This window comes from Ochlerotatus camptorhynchus, unplaced genomic scaffold, assembly GCF_037179485.1.
Source record: "Ochlerotatus camptorhynchus isolate MF236.1 unplaced genomic scaffold, CSIRO-AGI_Acam_v1.1 ptg000364l, whole genome shotgun sequence".
NCBI lineage: Eukaryota > Metazoa > Arthropoda > Insecta > Diptera > Culicidae > Ochlerotatus > Ochlerotatus camptorhynchus.
Window position 1 is genome coordinate 1,115,378 of NW_027040852.1, and position 17,960 is coordinate 1,133,337.

Here is a 17,960-nt window from a genome sequence, read left to right on the forward strand (position 1 = left end):
ACAACTGCTTCCGATTTTTATTCTGATGCAAATTGACCATGGCATCGCGCGCATCGGTGCCATTACCCGTCCAGGCCAGGCACAGGCACAGGCACAGGCAAGAACAGGTCAATGGAAGTGATTATGCGCGGCCGGTGAAAGGTACACGGAATAATAAATGAGCGATTTTTTTTTGATTCGATCATGCCCGTGCGGTTCCGTTGCGATTCGCTTCCTGAGCTGGCTGCCCGGATCGTTACTGTGGTTTGGTGGTTCCACGGATTTTGACAATTGTTTATTTTCTGATTAAGGCGAATGAGGTTTTTTTTTCGCCTGTCGTATATTCGGAAGACGGATGACTAATTGATGAGCGTATGCAAATGAGGCGCCCAAATTGTTTGCTTCCTTTCGAGGTTCAGTTCTGTTCGGCAAGTGGTGGTCAATGGCATTTGCGAGTGGCGCTGCATGGTGGAAGTATCAAGATTGACGTTGATATCCCATGGATTGGAGGAAGGGTAACACTGAGATCTACAGTAAAAAGCTCTCACTTAGTACCTGTGGAAGTCCTCCGAAGAACACTGAGTTGAGCCAGGCAAAACGCTAGCGTAAGAAGCTTGTTAGGAAGAGGAATTATTTCACATGCTTTGAATTCTTATTATTTACCTGCTAGTAGTGTAAACATTAATTTGTTCCATAAAACAGCACTGTCACAATTTTGGTAAAATGCTTCTCGAGTTTCAATTGCCAAAAACGGAATTCTACTCAACTTTAAATTATTGAATTGATCAACCGTTAACGGTACTCGGGTACCCAGCTACTATTTGAATTACACTTTAATATTTTAGTGAATATGTACCTTTAGCATTGATGAAATGACTAATAAAAAATTGAAAAACGCTCCTTAAAAGCACCCAAATGATCCTTTAAAATCCCAGTGAATCCCTCAAATAAAAAATGTCACTATGATCCATATTCAATGTAAAATTTACCAACACAATTCTAAAAATGTACCGCCTTATTTCTAAAGAATGAGCATTGAAATTGTACAAATTACCCATAAATATAGTGCAACTGATCCGTAAAACGTACAGAACCAGAAGCAAACGAAATTGATCCATAGAAAACAAAGTTTTTTATTCCCTTGATTTGTTTTCCGTCGATCTTGTTTTCCGTGCTGAGCACCAATGCTACCGACGCCAGGGAGGCAGCTTCCACACCTGGACCCTACTTTTCGACCCATCAACTCATGGACCGGGGACCAACAGCTTTACTTCCCTTCCGAAGGAAGGTGTGACCATTGATGTTATGCCTCAGAACATCCCGGCGGCGCCGACTGGGATTGAACCCAGGCCTGCTGGGGTGAGATGTAATCACGCCTACCACTACACCTTTACATATATATATAAATGAATTTCTGTCTGTCTGTCTGACCCTTATAGACTCGGCACCTACTGAACCGATCGGCGTGAAAATTTGTATGTAGGGGTTTTTGGAGCCGGGAAAGGTTCTTTTGATGGTTCGAGACCCCTCTCGCTCTGTAGGGGGGAGCTCCCATACAAATGAAACAGAAAAATATAGCATGCTTTTTTGAATCGGCGCATAAATTCAAGCTAATCTTGAATCCCTAGCGAGGCCGGGCACACTCAACTAGTCTAATATATAAACACAAAAAATGTTCCTGCTTGGCTTGAACTCGTGACTTTGGCATGGGTGTAAGCCCATTACTCTGGGGCCCTCCCCCAAGTTTTGAGTTCTTCAGGGTAGTTGACATAATTTCTGCGCATTTCAATATATATCAGGGCAGTTCCAGGAACATCTTCAGAAGAATTGCGTGAACTTGAGGATCATTGCAGGCACTTTATAGAAATTCCGAGGATGTTTCGACCAAGCTGTGGACAAACAGTGTCTCCCAGTTTTTGACAACATGATCTAATCAGCTAATTTGTGCTAGTGCTTTCTGAACAATTTTTCATGAAATTCTAAGGAAAGAGGATGCTTAGAGAATGGTGCAGTGAAATCAGGATTGAGCTTTAGATAGATTTTTTAGAAAGCAAAGTAGACCAAAATCATGTGTTGCCAAAAACGGGAAGGCACTGGGAAGCTACAAGAACTTCTAGAACACTTGAAATTCAGGAATTCTTTGAGAACCTTAGAGTGGCTCAATTCAGGAAATATAGTGTGATCCATACAAAAATGCGACATTGTTTACAGCTTATTTTTGGCTAAATTTTAAAATTATTTTTAGTATTTTTTCATGTGTATGTATTGATTAAAATCTCTACTGTCAAGTGATGCAAGCAAAACAGTGATTTTAGTTCAAAAAGTACGCCAAAGAAATGTTCACGAGCTTGTTTCTCGCCCAAAAGTCAATAAAAGAGATTAAGAAGATCGTGGGATGCCACCGTCCAAGTTACAATTCAGCAACCATTTGGCATCCACTCTTATTTATGATGGTTTTATAATGGCAATAAACAATCCATTAAGTTTTAATACAGCATTTCAAAGTGTAAAACATTGCTGTTGAGTAATTCAGCTTTTTGATGGTTTAAAAACCTATTATAGTGTGGCGAGAAAATCGACGATTGCCTTGTTTTTAAAATAAATTTAAAGCAGTTCTCAATCCCTTTATAAAACTGTTCTGTAATTCAATCATAAACTTCATCAGCAATTGTTTATTAATGTCTTGATCAAATACTCTATAATAGTGTTCTATTATTACGAAATCAACCCTAAAATCATTAGGTTTTTCATGAGAGCAAAAGGCACTTTTTAATGCTTTTTAGTCTTTTTAAAGTGTATCATAACATCCAAAATTACTCTGCTTACACATTGAACTTTAAAGATGTGGATCCTCATAGTGAATAAAACAAAAATTTATGACAAGGAAACCTCGAAGGATAGACGAAGTACGATGAAAAATTCAAGCGATTCTAACGATCGAAGGGAAGTTGATTTCAGCAAAATTTACTTCTATAGAAATATAGAAAAACGAGCACGTCCGGCTGAACCGGTACCAATTTTGAGGATCGGAATTACTTGGATCATTACCGACAGCAAACTATCAAACTGCCAGTTAGCAGAGATTAGCTGATTTCCGATCCATGGCAGCGATTTTATTCGGCGAAAGGGTCAACTCATCAAACATTTAATTCAAGCGTACATTCCTGCGTCGTTTTATGGTGCACTTCGGGAACCATCCAGAAGAAGGGGATCTTCTTCGGGAACAAGCTGTTCGAAATGCTAAATATAATACAACAGTATCGCACACTTTCTGAGTCCAATCCATTGCCTGGAAGAACGCTGGATCGCTCAGCGCAACTGTATAAAGATAAACAAACTTTGACGTTTAATTATTTTTGCCGGCAGCTTTGCCTCCATAAATGCTGCCATAAATCTGAACGAGTTAGGATAAAGCAAAATGGCTTTAGATAAAAACAATTCAGTCTGCAAGTTTTCTTCATAAATGCATTGACCAGGGCAGTGATGCAAAATATCATGACACTCACGTGACACTCGTCTTCGCATCAACCGACTATCGCTTACAGATCATTTTGTCACACAGTGAGAGTTAGAGCCATGACAAACAACAATCACCAGTAATGGTCGCTGCTCACAAGCAAATCGTTACACTCGCTGCTGATAATGAAAAGCACAACGAAAACAGTGAAGACTTCTGCAGTACGATCATGAGAAAAAGCGAAACGACAGAAGAAAATGAAAACAATGCCTTCGAATTCCAAGTTTGTCTCGGCAGGCGCGAGTGTGTGAGTTACAAACAAAGCAGGCAACATTAAACGGAAGCTGTTGGGCTCACTCACCAACACACTCTCATAAGTAAGCAAAGCAGCAACTGCTTCAAAACGAGCACAGATGAGTGTCGTGATTGTCAGGAATGACCAGATCGGTGATGGATCACAACAGAAGACGAGATTCACCAGTTGCTTTTTACTTCTTTCGTCAACTTGATGGATGGTCATGGAGAGAGCTTCGACGAGCACATTGATAGGAATGTACAAAGCGTTACTACCATCAGCTGTTTGATGATGGTGATTGTGATAGGTCGCAACTCTGGACCAGGGTTTTATGAACGTTGTTTTATTGTGGCTTTGTTAAAACATCTCTGTCAACCAACTTTCTCAACATGAAGTCCTCAATGCACTAAAAAACTTAAACGCGTCGAAAGGGTCTGGACCTGACGGCATCGCACCCATATTTTTGAAAAACCTTTCTGAAGAACTCGCATTTCCTCTAGAGCGTCTTTTCAACATGTCTCTGAAAAATGGAAAATTCCCTGAAATTTGGAAATCATCTCTGGTACCTATTTTCAATTCAGGTGCAAAATCAGACATTCGAAATTATCGTGGAATTGCTATTATTTCTTGCATTCCAAAACTTTTTGAATCAATCGTAAACGGCAATATTTTTCAGCAGGTGAAAAATCTAATTACAAGTAAACAACACGGCTTTTTTAAAGGTCGCTCAACTACCTCTAATCTTCTAAAATATGTATCTTTCATTATTAAAGCGTTGAACAGTGGCAAGCATGTTGAAGCGCTATACACCGACTTCAGTAAAGCATTTAACCGCATCGACATACCATTATTAATCCTTAAATTGCAGAAAATAGGAATGGAGCCTGGACTTTTGAATTGGCAATCATACCTAACACATCGTAAACAAATAGTCCGCTTTCAATATAAACTTTCAGAACCAATTTCAGTCACCTCTGGGGTACCCCAGGGTTCTCATTTAGACCCACTTCTTTTATTTTGTACATAAACGACATTTCCTACATACTTAAAAAATAAAATTGCTTGTATATGCAGACGACATGAAGCTCTTTATGGAAATAAGTGATTCTAGCGATGCAGAAGAATTCCAGAATTAAATCAATATATTACACACCTGGTGTAGTAAAAGTCTACTTCAACTGAACGTAAAAAAATGTACTGCAATAGCATTTAGCATAAAAATTGAAACACCGCATATTGAAATATCATTAGACAACCAAATAGTAGAAAAAAGCAAAATTGTAAGAGATCTAGGTGTAATCCTAGACTCCAAACTAACTTTTATAGAACATTATAATACTATCATTAATAAAGCAAACAGAATGTTAGGCTTCATCAGAAGGTTCAGTCATAATTTCGAAGACCCATACACTATTAAGCTATTATATACCACATATGTAAGCCCAATTCTGGAATACTGCCTCCTAGTATGGAATCCATACATTTCCATATACGAAGAACGCATAGAATCTGTCCAAAAACAATTACTTTTATATGCTTTACGTAAATTGAATTGGACTGCTTTTCCATTACCATCTTATGAAGCGCGCTGCATGCTCATCAATATACAAACACTTAAGGAGCGCCGCCAATTTGCAATGCTTTTCTTCATCAACGACATTATTTCAATGCGCATAGATTCGGCAGAAATTCTCGCACAATTAAATTTTTACACACCTTGTCGATATCTTAGAACACGGAATTTATTTTCAGAAAAATCGTACAGAACAAACTATGCAAAAAATAGCCCAATCAATCGAATGATGCACCTATATAATTTGCATTGCGGAACTATTGACATCACTATGTCCAAGCAGCAAATAAAAACTAAGCTAAAACAGAATAGAATTAATGCATAGTATGTAAGTAAACATTGTAATAATTATTGTATGTAGTCTACACTGGCTTGACGAAATGGAAATAAATAAATAATAAAACTTAAAATATTACTTGAGCGAGCCACTGTTCATCGAATTGAACGTTCTCTTCTTGCTGGACCACATTCACGGAAGCCAGTAAGTGGACAACCGCGATCGGCACGCACTCCAGGGATCATCCGATCAGTCAAAAGGAAAATAACGGTGAATCCTTTAATGGATCGTCCATTAATTATGTCACACTTTTAGAGGGAGGGGGATTTGGAAATTGTGACGAGCCATACAAAAAAAAATTAGGTCCATACAAAAAATGTGCCAAAGAGGAGGGGGCCCCACTAGGAGAGAAGCCGCTAAGATCGCTCAAGCCGTAGTCCCTTAATCCGGTTCGTTATCAAGTCATATTTGACCAACCGTTGCATCGAGGTGTTGGAGATATTTGCTTGTTTTGCCAATTTCCGAATCGATCTTAGAGAAGGTCCATTAATTATGTCACGAAAAATCGGCCCACTTTCAACCACCCCCACTGGTTGAAAGTGGGCCGATTTTTCGTGACATAATTAATGGACCTTCTCTAAGATCGATTCGGAAATTGGCAAAACAAGCAAATATCTCCAACACCTCGATGCAACGGTTGGTCAAATATGACTTGATAACGAACCGGATTAAGGGACTACGGCTTGAGCGATCTTAGCGGCTTCTCTCCTAGTGGAAGAAAGGAAAACCAATAATCGTGTTCTCTGACGAAAAACGTTTCAACATCGATTCGGTGTCCAACACGCGGACCGACCGGTTTATTTCGCCGGAGAAGGTCGAGGAGGTTCCTGAGAACATGCAATTTAGGTTTACCACCAAGCACCCTATAGGAGCTACGGTTTTGGGGGCAGTCGCTTCCAATGGTTTGAAAATGTCTCCGGTATTCATCACAGAGGATCTAAAAGTGAACACGGAGGTCTGAAGGATCATCTGATGCCATGGATAAAGGCCAACTTTAGAAAATACCAAATCGAGTCGAAGGAGTTTTGGTCCTCCCGAAAGCCCGGACTTGCATCCGTTAGAGTATTCAATATGAGCTTATGTTCAGGCTAAGGCCTGCGAAACCTCCTATCCCAGTGATAGACAACCAGGGTGGACACATTGAATAAATGTATTCAAAACATGTTAAATAAACTTGGAAAATCATAAAAAAATATTTGCTTCCATAATTAATTTTGCAGGAATGACATTTATTTGAAAAATTTCGTTTGCCGAGAAAATTTTCAAGAAGTTCTGAAAACTTTAGAGATGACCAAAATCATCATCGAAGTCCAGAGAACTTGACAAAAATTGTGGGAACTTTACAGAAGATTTATCAACATTAGGTAAGCTCCGCCATCTTTTGGGCTGTTCCAATTAGTTCATGGAAGCTCTAAGGACATCAGTAAAGTCCAGGCTTTCAGTGAAGTTTAAAGATCTCGAGTCTCAGAAGTTTTAAAAGCTTCAGAAAAGGTTCAGGAACGTCACTGAACTCCAGATAACAGAGCAGATTCATTTCCTTCAGGTAAGTGGTGAGCATCTCAAAAAAGTTCTGAGAACTTTAAGGAAGATTAAACAACTTCAGCGCAGTTCCAAGAACTCCTTGTCCATTGCAAGAGTTTCAGAAAATCTCAGGAAACTTCAGGTAATTTCCTACACGGATAGAAATCTCCTTATACCGTTTGGCAAATTTCTATTGCTGATTATTCATAAAATGTATAAGTCAACTAATAAGCAGACGCCTTGCAAAAAGTTAATGAAGATCATGTGTCAAATGAAATGTATAAGCGGTCACACATACCTTTTATGCATTCTTATAGGACCTATGTGGTTTGTCTTACGGAATGTACAGGGTGATTCGGAATAAGTGTCCCTTTTTAAAATGGTCATAACGATTGAACGCTTGCATGAATTTTTGATATCATTATATTCCAGATATTCTACATATATAATCTTCAACTAAGCATAGTTTCATAGTCTCTCTCCCTTTACCTTAATTATCAGCCACATTTGTCATGAAAATTAACCACAGCTGGCACGCTCGCTTTAGTTCCAGTACTTTTTGAGTCCTGTTGATGCGTTTAAGCACTGATATTGAACGGATTTTCCAAGCATGGTTCCTTTGTACCTCTTTAATAATGCAAAAATAAATGTTACATTCTTTCGAAGAGGTTTCAGTTTCTAAAAGATAACACACGATTTTTTTTTAAGATTTATGCCATTCTCCATTTTGACGTCAATGGCTGCTTGAAATCACAAACGAATGAAATTTCAAATCCTACTATCAATACAAGCTGATATTTGTACACACTTAAAACAAAAATACTTGAACATATACCCATTTTACCCATTGAGAATTGCATATTTGTGAAATCGGTGACAGTTATTCTGAAACACCCTGTATAAGGCTGATGTTTTGGCTGAAGTGAAACACATGAATAAAATAATTGATTTTCGTTTCGTGTAGAGGTTCGGGCACAATCGTAAACTTCAGAGATGTTCTATGAACGTTAAAAAATTTCTAGAACATTTTAGGGGATTTCCGTGAACTTCACAGCTGTTTCCAGAACTTCAGAAAATTTCGGAAATTTCAAGGCAGCTCCATTAATTTCAAGTTCCAAAATCAATTCAAAGAAGTTTAGAGATTTGAATTCAACGATGCTCCGTGTACATCGAAGTAGATAAGAGAAAATCATAGCTGTCCCATTATTTTTTTGTACTTCAAATTACAGTCATTTTCGAGAAGTTTCTGAGGAATTATTTAGGGGAAATCCCAAAAATTCCAAGAATCATTCAAAAACCACAGTAAACATACCGGATCAAGAGTTCCAAAAATTTTTTGGGAAGCACCTTAAGCTTCAGGGAAGTCCAGGGAAGTACAGGTAAGTTCAGATATTTTGAGAGAAATTCCACGTTGAAGTTCGAAAACTTCAAGCTTGAAATGCGAGGAAAGAAAAAGAAGATCTAAAGCTGAATGTGATGGTATGCTTTTGTTCAATATGGGCCTATGTTCAGGCTAAGGCCTGTGAAACCCCCAATGCAGTGTGAATTCGCATAAGTCATCCATAAGCAAGGTATGGGCCTCGATGTCGTATGTTACGTAAACCTCAGGAAAGATTCTGTATCAAGAATTTTAGCACCTCAACCTTCAGTGAAGTCCAGGGAAGTACAGGAAAGTTTAGATATTATGAGAGAAATTCCATGTTGAAGTTCGAAAACTTCATGGAAATTTTGGGAACACCAAATAACTTCTGGAAATTGCGGTTAGTATTCAAAACTTCGGAGAAGTTCAGTGGAGTCTAGAGTACTTCGGGGATACTTCGGGGAGAACATTTTAAAATTGTTTAAACTTTTGGGGAAGTTCTATTAGTTTCAATTAATTTATGCCAGCTCCATGCACTTCAGTGTAAATCTTAGAGCTGAGTTAATTACTCCGTTTTAATTATAGAAAATTGTGCATACCTAAAAAAGCTCCGGGAGTTTCAAGGAGGTTTTCAAGTTACCCTGTCTATTGGTATCTGTTGAAGATTTATATTATCCTTTAAATTCGGGTGGTTGTACCGGGGTGGTATTTCCATATGCCATAAATGGAACACACCATTATAGGAACGTTTAGCCATAGCTGGTACATCCACCCTAGTAGCGTATATTGCCAATGCAGCAAAACAATTCGTTTTAAGCGATTAGTTCTTTATGTTTCACATTCCACATGTCGGGATAGTAAACAGGCTTGGCTTATTAAATTAAAGCAGCCAAGCAGACATTACACTCGCCATGCTCTTGGTCAAACACGCATTTAACGGTGAATCTAATTTGTTCCTAGTTGGTAGCAGCGCCGCCAGTGGCGCTTGCAGTCAATTCCCATGCGTTTGAAGTTTACACACTATCGCCATCTATTGAGCGTGGTGCCCATGACAGTGTACTCAATAGATGGCGGTAGCGTGTTAGCGACAATGTTTCATACACAGCAAAAAAAAATTAATTTCACATAAAAGTGGATGCAATTCAATCGTGTCGATAATATGGTGTAATATTACTTGCCAAAAATGACAAAATTATCATTAATACAGTGCATGAACTGACATTACGCTGCTGTTACTGCATTTGTTTATTTTTGTGGCCATAACAATTATATGAGATTTTCGACATGATTGAAGTGCATCCTCTTGGATGTAATATTAAAATTTATGTTTTGCTGTGCAATCAAAAATGTTAATTGTTATGTATGTTTGTCTGTGGTTCAGATATCGGTAGCTAACACAGTGAATTGATTGTATTTTATGAATGATGCCCTTGTCTGTTGGTAACAACAGTAATGACCTGATTTAGCCAGACCCCTTTTTAAAATATTTTCTAATATTCTTCGAAATCCATGCGTTTTTTCAGTTGTATTATTGCACCAAAGTACACCTTAAACATCCATCTTGAAGATGAATGAGAAAAATTTGATATCACGGTTATGAAAAATTATTGAAAGATAAATCACAGATGCGCGTAGGGACTGTCAAAACCGGGTAATTGCTGTATTACTAAATTAAGTTTGCTCGAGAGCTAGTTGCAGATAAATTTAACCAATAGTGGCATTTAGAGGCAACCAAATTGTGTTTTTAAGCATTTATATATTTACTATATCACATGAATACTGCCTATAATCGCATATCAGTCCCATATGGATGTTCATCAATTTCGAAATAACAACGCTAGCCACTATCAATTGGCATTCATTATGTGATGAAACTACCAACAAACCGACATGAATGACCATAGTAACAACAATAAAATTTTTGACCAAAGCACACTACTGACATCTGGCTCCGTGTTCGCGGGAAATATTTAGCTAAGCCAAGAACCCACATGCAAAAGTTATGAATTGGTTCGTGTCTGATCTATTGTGGACAAATTATTTTTATCTAGATCAAAAAATCCTATGGCTTTGACAGTTCTGATCACTGCACATTTAAATCGGCCGTTTACCATTTTCGGGCATAAGTCAGAATTAAGTGTCATGTCGGTTTGTCGGTGATAAAACTATGGACTTTGATCATGAAAATGTGAAAACAACATCAAGTCAGTTTCACCCACCAAGGAAAATAATCGCATACCAGTCCTATCCTGAAATTTAATCATCGATAGTTCTGTTTTTAATATTAACATATTTGCATGCAAACTTCATTGCAACTGATTTAAACTTGACAAAATTATCAATAAATTTAGTTATATATTTTTTGGAATATTCACATGGGAATTGTACTTCGCAACTTCAACGGCCATTTTCTCAATGCCTTCTTTTTCCATATGGGACCGATATGCGATTGTGGGTAGTTTAGGCCTTCCTGAAAGGGAGCGAATGTGTTTGAGGTAGGCGAGGGGCACGCATATGAATAATCGAAGCGTATCTAGCTCTCTATTTATCATGACAGAACTGCGTAAGTTCATTTTGCATCGTTATCTAAAATACATCTGAAATGATTATCGAGTACCTGATCCCTAAAAACTGAACCAGCCCCTTACTTTTTTTTCAATAAATCTAGTGGTCGTCAATCAAGTGTTAGATTTTAACACATTCCAATTTATCAGTGTGATATTTCAGTGAAATGTTTCCCGGTAAGTAAACGCGTGAAACGCATTGCAAAACCAACCAACGTGACCATACAAGCAGAACAGGAAAAAAGTGAAATCGATCACAACTCATCTTCCCACCGATCGTGCACCCGGAACTTTGCTTTCATTCATACTTGCATTAAATTATTGCTCCAGTTCAATTGATAAAGTTGTTACTCCACTATTGAACCTGTCACATTTTCCCACATAAAGCCCTAGGCATGATTCCATAGACCATTCATTAAACAGCAACAACAACCAGTCGTAGTGATCGCACAATTCCATTCATCTATTTTTTTCCCAGCCGTCGATCTTACTCGACGATTTGGGATCGAACTTTCTTTCCCATGTGTAACACACACACACACATACCCGCCACCCGCAAATTACAACTCAGGCAGTTTGTCTAGCGATCGTAACAAGCGCGGCTCCATCTATTGCACCGCTTAGACCCTACAACCAACACATCCCGATGGTCGTGACAAAAATTATTAATCAATTCATTTGTCTCCGCTTGCTGGCTCGGAAGCTAATAATCGTGTGAATTGATATCGATAGCGCCTGCCTCTCGATTAACGAGCCATTTTCACGCAATCATCGTCCGATCCGATGCGTGGGCTTTCGGTCGAACTCAAATTCAATTACATTCTCTACCGACCAGCTGGCTTGGTATAATTATTAGCTCATCCCTTGAAGATCATCTGCTGTGTGCCATGCCGATCAGTGTGATCTCATGTTGGGTCATGTCTCATCGGAAGTCGTAGGCATGAGTAGGGCCTAAGACAATTACGAATTGTCATCAAGTCCTACGCGAAGGTTACACCTGCATACGCCCCTGCAATCGACATGTTCGTGTTGCATTTCTTGACGATAGGAAGCTATTGGTGGTGGTCGTCGTCGTCGTCGTCTGTCTAATGCAACACCGCTGTCAGCTCATAACAACAACTCACAGACTGCCAGCGCCGCGTGGTGCTTGGTGCCGAGTCGGATGATCCGTCGTGGGATCGCCATGAACATCAAACTGCGCCTAGTGCGCATGTGTATCAATGATCCTACCGCTCCGTGCACACCACCAGCAATGGGGGGGCTTTGATAAATAATTATGAGCTCATAACTATACCACGAGAAAACCGTGTAGCCGCTGTTGATAGTGATCAATTAGGCCTCGAGTCCCAAGTCGGTAGCAGCCTGGGACGAGCAGTCGCCGAAAGCACCGTTCGATCAAACTATCAATGATAAAGATCGGATTTGTTTGTTTTTAGTCGGCAGATATCTCCGGTTATCTCTCCCTTCTCCAGGGGGACCCAGCTCCGTGTGAAAGCTATTAGTAACCCATCGCACGCACGCACCGAAAACCAGTGGCAAACGATCTCGATGGGCAATTAATCCGGATTAAGACGCGCGTAACTCTTGCTCTGTTAGTCCGATTTCAGATTAGTACCCCGCACTCCCCTTTCCCACCAAATCCGTCGGTTGAGGTTTGGTTAGAGGAAGATGGAATGGGCCGATCACTATCGCTGACAGATATCGAGTCACACGCACTCGTCTCGCCGCGGCAGCAAGATCAGGACATGAAACTGCCTGCAGCAAGCCAGCTGAATCCGAGGGAGATAACTGCGGTCAAGACGTTTTGTAAATGATAACAAGTAGTGATTGTGGTTTTCGGGTTTTGCGATTGTGATCAAATCAACCGAATCTAACCGCAACAGCACGTGTGGATGAGTGGGGGACAAGGCTTGGAGCGGTTGGGGGGGAGGAAACCGGAACGACACATAACTGTCCACGGTTAAGTGGTCGTAACCATTCGGGTGAACCGGTGAAAGAGGAGTTTGCAGTCAAACAAATGAGGCTATTCGGTATGAATAGTAATGAGGAGGGAACGCTGGGAACGACAATCAATTCATATCGCGCTGGTTTCCTCCTGCTTGGTCGTAGGGTGGAAGCAATTTAGTTGAACTAATGGGTAGATTTTAGGGGACAACGGAGAGTTGCTAGATATTCTTGAAAGGTTGATGAGTTGTCAGTGTTATGTGTAGTATTAGAGTGATCTGAATATTTTGAAAATCTGTGGATAGAGAATCTCCGGTCTTAATAATTGAGTGACACAGTTTAGTTCTGCGCAAATACGTTACTTTTAACTTCACGGGTAGATCTGCTTTCTTTCGTTTTCCGCTCTTCAAAACGTTCTTGAATCAGTATCAAACTTACCTGAAACGAAATAAAAAAAAATAATCTATTAGAATGGTGTTTAATTATATACTTGTACAATGTATAACAAATCTTGTCGGAATGGGATTAAAAAAATAAGGTAAATTAGTGAAAACAACTCTAGCACTTGAATATGAAAGACTACAAATGTTTTCATTTCAATTTCAATCTTCCTTTTTTTTGTAAAGCTCATGACTCTTAAGATCAGAATGTTGAAATCGTTCATACAATTTCAATCTACAGTAATTTATTCAAAAAGCACGCTTAAGGGGAAGTTCACCGCTCCGTAAAAATAGTTACGTTTCGATTTTTTTTTTTAATATTGGAAACAGATAGGGGAATTTACGTATTCTCGGCAACCTAAGCAGCGACCTTCTTTTTATAGCCTTTTTCTCTATGGAACGCACACATATGCAGTATTGGTTTGTTTACAATCTTTTGCTGCCAGCTGCTCTAACAATTTCAGTCGAAAGAATTGTCAAAAACTGTTTTGAAACGCTTTTACAAAGCTCCAATCTTCTCTAGTGAGAGCGAGTATTGTCCGCAACCAGTTTTTCTTCGGCAACCGTTCCATTTGAACTGCATGTAAATCTGCTGTTCTATTATCGGCAACTCGAAATCAGCTACAATTTGTAGTGCGTGTGTTTCATTTCAAGAAAACCCTGCTAGATTGCTTTTTCTCAGTGGTAAAAATATAGTCAAATTGAAGCTGAAAGCATAAAGAATCGTTTGCATGCATTCAGCGAAGCGTTTTCGTAAGAAAATCCAGTGAAAATAGTGTTTCAATTTGGGTTGCCGAAAATAGTCTGTCATGCCGAAGCCGTCATTTCCCCTATCAAAAATCTAAAAATGTCAATCTTTTTCTTATTTTTTTTTAAGTCATCATGGCCTAGAGTTGGACTCAAAAAATGATGGGGTTGTGTACAAGACACGACCGCATGGTTGACGTAGACTACGTTGAGATGTTTAGTGAACTTCACGTGTATTTTTCTTGATATTGATTTAAAATAAAGTAGAAGTATCTTATTTCCTCAATTTACTCCATTTCCTCTCCTTGACTTGTCAATTTCCTCACACTTATTAGTTATTTTCCTGACTGTTTCTGGACTTTTTGTTAGGGATATTTCCGCATATGAAACACTCGTCTGTAATCCTCTGTTATTAAATATATTCTCCGTGCACACTTCAATGTCCATCCCATCTCCGTTGAACATTTGTTATGGATAACACGTTTAACCAAAAGCTTGATCGCAGATTCCGCAGATTCCGGTGGGAAATCGTTCATAAGCACTTATTGCACATCCCAGCCCAAGTAACATTGTAAGTTTTATTGAGGTTTTAAAGCACTCTACAAGCCTAAACCAGCATAAAATCCAAATTGTTAATTGGGAGGTAACCAATAAGCCCGCTAATTTGGATTGATTTTGTTATATAAAGCTAACCCACAACTAATACAAGGCTTTGATGCATTATTAGTCGGATTATTACTAAGAAGGCTTGTTGGTTACTTGGGATTGCTCCTCACTTTCTTTCCATCAGAATACTCAAAAATTTGACATTCAGAGTTGTGCTTTCACAAAATTAGAAATTTTGTTCGATGTGACCCTGAATTCAATATTTGATCATAACCTGCTACTCCAAGCAATCATCCAAGCAGGATCATTATTCTAAATGTTCTATCGATAGCTTAATGCCCGAATTTATCCACCTCTTAAGCACATAATGAGGAACTAGAGCTACAAGTATTCAAAAATATATCTCCTAACTTTTTGCCATTCTTGCATTTACACAATGACGCTCCAACCCACTTTCAGAGGTTTAATTTTTGTTGGACCGAACTAAACACAGCACCACTAAGAAACGCGCTAATCCATTTGGTGCATGAATTTTGCAACAAACAACAATGTATGTATAACTCTGCTTAAACATGTAAATGAATTTTTACCGTCCCTCTGGATCCCACTTCAACTCAGAGACGGCCCAAAATCATTACAATTCAGTTCGCCAAGCAGAATCTCACGAACACTAGCGTGTAAATTCATAGGATTTTGACAGTTCTTACAGTAATTTGTATACAACATCCTAAGACCCTCCTTTTTACATGTTATGCTGAAAAAAAATACTTTCTAAGTCTTACAGGATTTCCCACCGTTTTGTTATGAATGGGGCGGGACAGAAAGTATCTTTTGTACAGAATATGTAAAAAAGGATGGACTTCAGATGTTAATCGAATTGCATATAAAGAGGTACCAGACATGTTTTACACTATTTGCTAGCATTGAGAGGTACAGCATACATGGCATGCACATTTTTTTCTCAACTTGAATTTACGTCAATTATTTATATGTTGTCGTTATAGGAGAAAAGGGAGGTATGTTTTATAAAAATAAAATTTGTCACGTTTCATATTATTTGAAAAGGACCAAAAACAGTCTCAATAACTATTTCAATTAAATATGCTTGGCCCTGAAAAGGACCAATTGTTCGATCTCCACAAATTCCACATCCTCTCCACCCCAAGTAACATTGCAGGTTTTATCGCGGTTTTATAGCATTCCACAAGTCTAAATCACGGTCTACAGAACCCTCATAAAACCAAAATTGTTACTTGGGACCCCATCGTTGGATGTCATCAAGGTGATCACGCTGATTTTTTACCACACCATCCGTCCGATGTGGAAATGAGCGGATTCACAACAGCAGCACTATAGCCCGACTGCGGTAATGTTCAGTAGAGGGAAAAATTTCACCTTTTCCTGATTTGCTCCTGCTTCTGCTTGCCACGCCGTCCGAAGTTTCAATCGGAGGATCGACACCAGAGCTCTTATATAGTTTTACAGGTTCAAGCAAAACGATGCGCAACCAAATGGTACTCGATTATGACGCCTTGGTTTGGGGAGAACGTTTTTTTTTTCTGTGAAACAGTGATAAAATTATCACTTTTTATTTGTACATTTACACTGATAGGCAAAATAAAGTGCCCACCCCATCATTTTTGAAATTTCTCTCATTTATTTGGTTCAAATTCAAATAAACACACCGTAGTCTGTTTCGATGTCTTACCTTTATTATTCTTTTAAAGTTACACCTATGGAATACTGAAAATATAAAGTTTTACTTGAAGTAAAAGAAAATCAATTTGGATTGAAAAAGAAAACAGTGACAAAAAAAAGTGCCCACTTCAAAAATCGGTATGTTTTCGATAAGTTTCCATCGGAAAACCCCTCGATTGTTTTTGTTTTGAAAGTTTGACATGTATTGAAGCAAACGGGTGGAACTGGTGCATTTGTACACGTGATCGCATTTGAATCAGTTGAAAAAAATGGAGGACGTAGTGATTTCGAAAGCAATTCCCGTGTGTATCCGAAAATTGGTTGTTCGTGATGTGCAAAACGGTGAATCGCACCGGTCTGTCGCTAGGAAGTACAATATCAGCAAAACAGCGGTCGGGAAAATTCTGCAGAAAATGAAATCGTTCGGATCAGTGGTGGATCGCCCTGGCAGAGGCAGGATGCGCAAAACGGATGCGAGAACGGACACCAAGATCATGCGTGAAGTGAAGAAGAACCCGAAGGTAACTGTCCGCGAGATCCAGGAGGCTCTTCAGCTAACAGTTTCCAGTCGAACTGTTCGTCGCCGTCTCGTAGCACAGGGGTTGAACAGCAAAGTTGCTCGGAAGCGCCCATTTATCAGCAAGGCAAACAAAGTCAAACGGCTTAAGTTTGCTAAGGAGCATGCTGATAAGCCCCTAGAGTTCTGGAAAACGGTTCTCTGGACGGACGAATCAAAATTCGAACTGTTCAACCGGAAGCGACGGGTTCGTGTGTGGTGTAGATCGGGTGAGGAGCTTCAGGAGCGCCACATACAAGGCACGGTGAAGCATGGAGGAGGAAATGTGATGGTCTGGGGGTGCTTTTCGTGGGGTGGAGTGGGAAGCCTGGTGAAAATCGACGGGATAATGACGGCAGATTCCTACATCGACATCCTGCGGGAAAATCTGGAAGTTTCGCTGATCCAGACGGGCCTTGAGGAGAAATTCGTATTCCAGCAGGACAACGATCCGAAGCATACTGCCAAGAAGACTAAGTCTTTCTTCCGGTCATGTCGAATTAAACCACTGGAATGGCCTCCACAAAGCCCGGACCTCAACCCCATCGAGAATTTGTGGGCGATTCTCGATGCCAGGGTTGACAAAACTGGTGTTACCAATAAAAATAACTATTTTGAAGCCCTGGAGCGCGCCTGGGAAGAACTAGATCCACAGCACCTGAAGAATCTAGTGGAGAGCATGCCGAAGCGCCTGCAGCTGGTCCTGAAGGCCAAAGGAGGACACATTAACTATTAGGCTGGTATTCTTTTACTTTATTTTATGTTTTCTGGAGTTAAAATGCAGTGGGCACTTTTTTTTGTCACTGTTCTTTTTTACACCCATTTTGATTTTTTTTTCTTCGAGTCAGTCTCTTCTTTTTATCTGGTATTCTATAAGTGAAAC

The 17,960-nt window shown here is 39.4% G+C and overlaps 1 protein-coding gene across 3 annotated transcripts in view; it reads right to left on the reverse strand.

Annotated features, from left to right (window-relative positions):
- The window catches only part of bs (blistered), a 637,488-nt gene that overhangs the window by 177,351 nt on the left and 442,177 nt on the right, over window positions 1-17,960 (reverse strand). The window contains exon 3 of one of the 3 annotated variants that reach the window (XM_065232170.1): window positions 13,302-13,468. The exons of the other annotated variants lie outside the window; for them this stretch is intronic. Within the exon in view, the coding sequence (XP_065088242.1) occupies window positions 13,370-13,468 (99 nt within the window). The 3' untranslated portion in view covers window positions 13,302-13,369. Of the gene's footprint in view, window positions 1-13,301; window positions 13,469-17,960 lie in introns of those variants that run through there. 3 annotated transcript variants of the gene reach the window in all.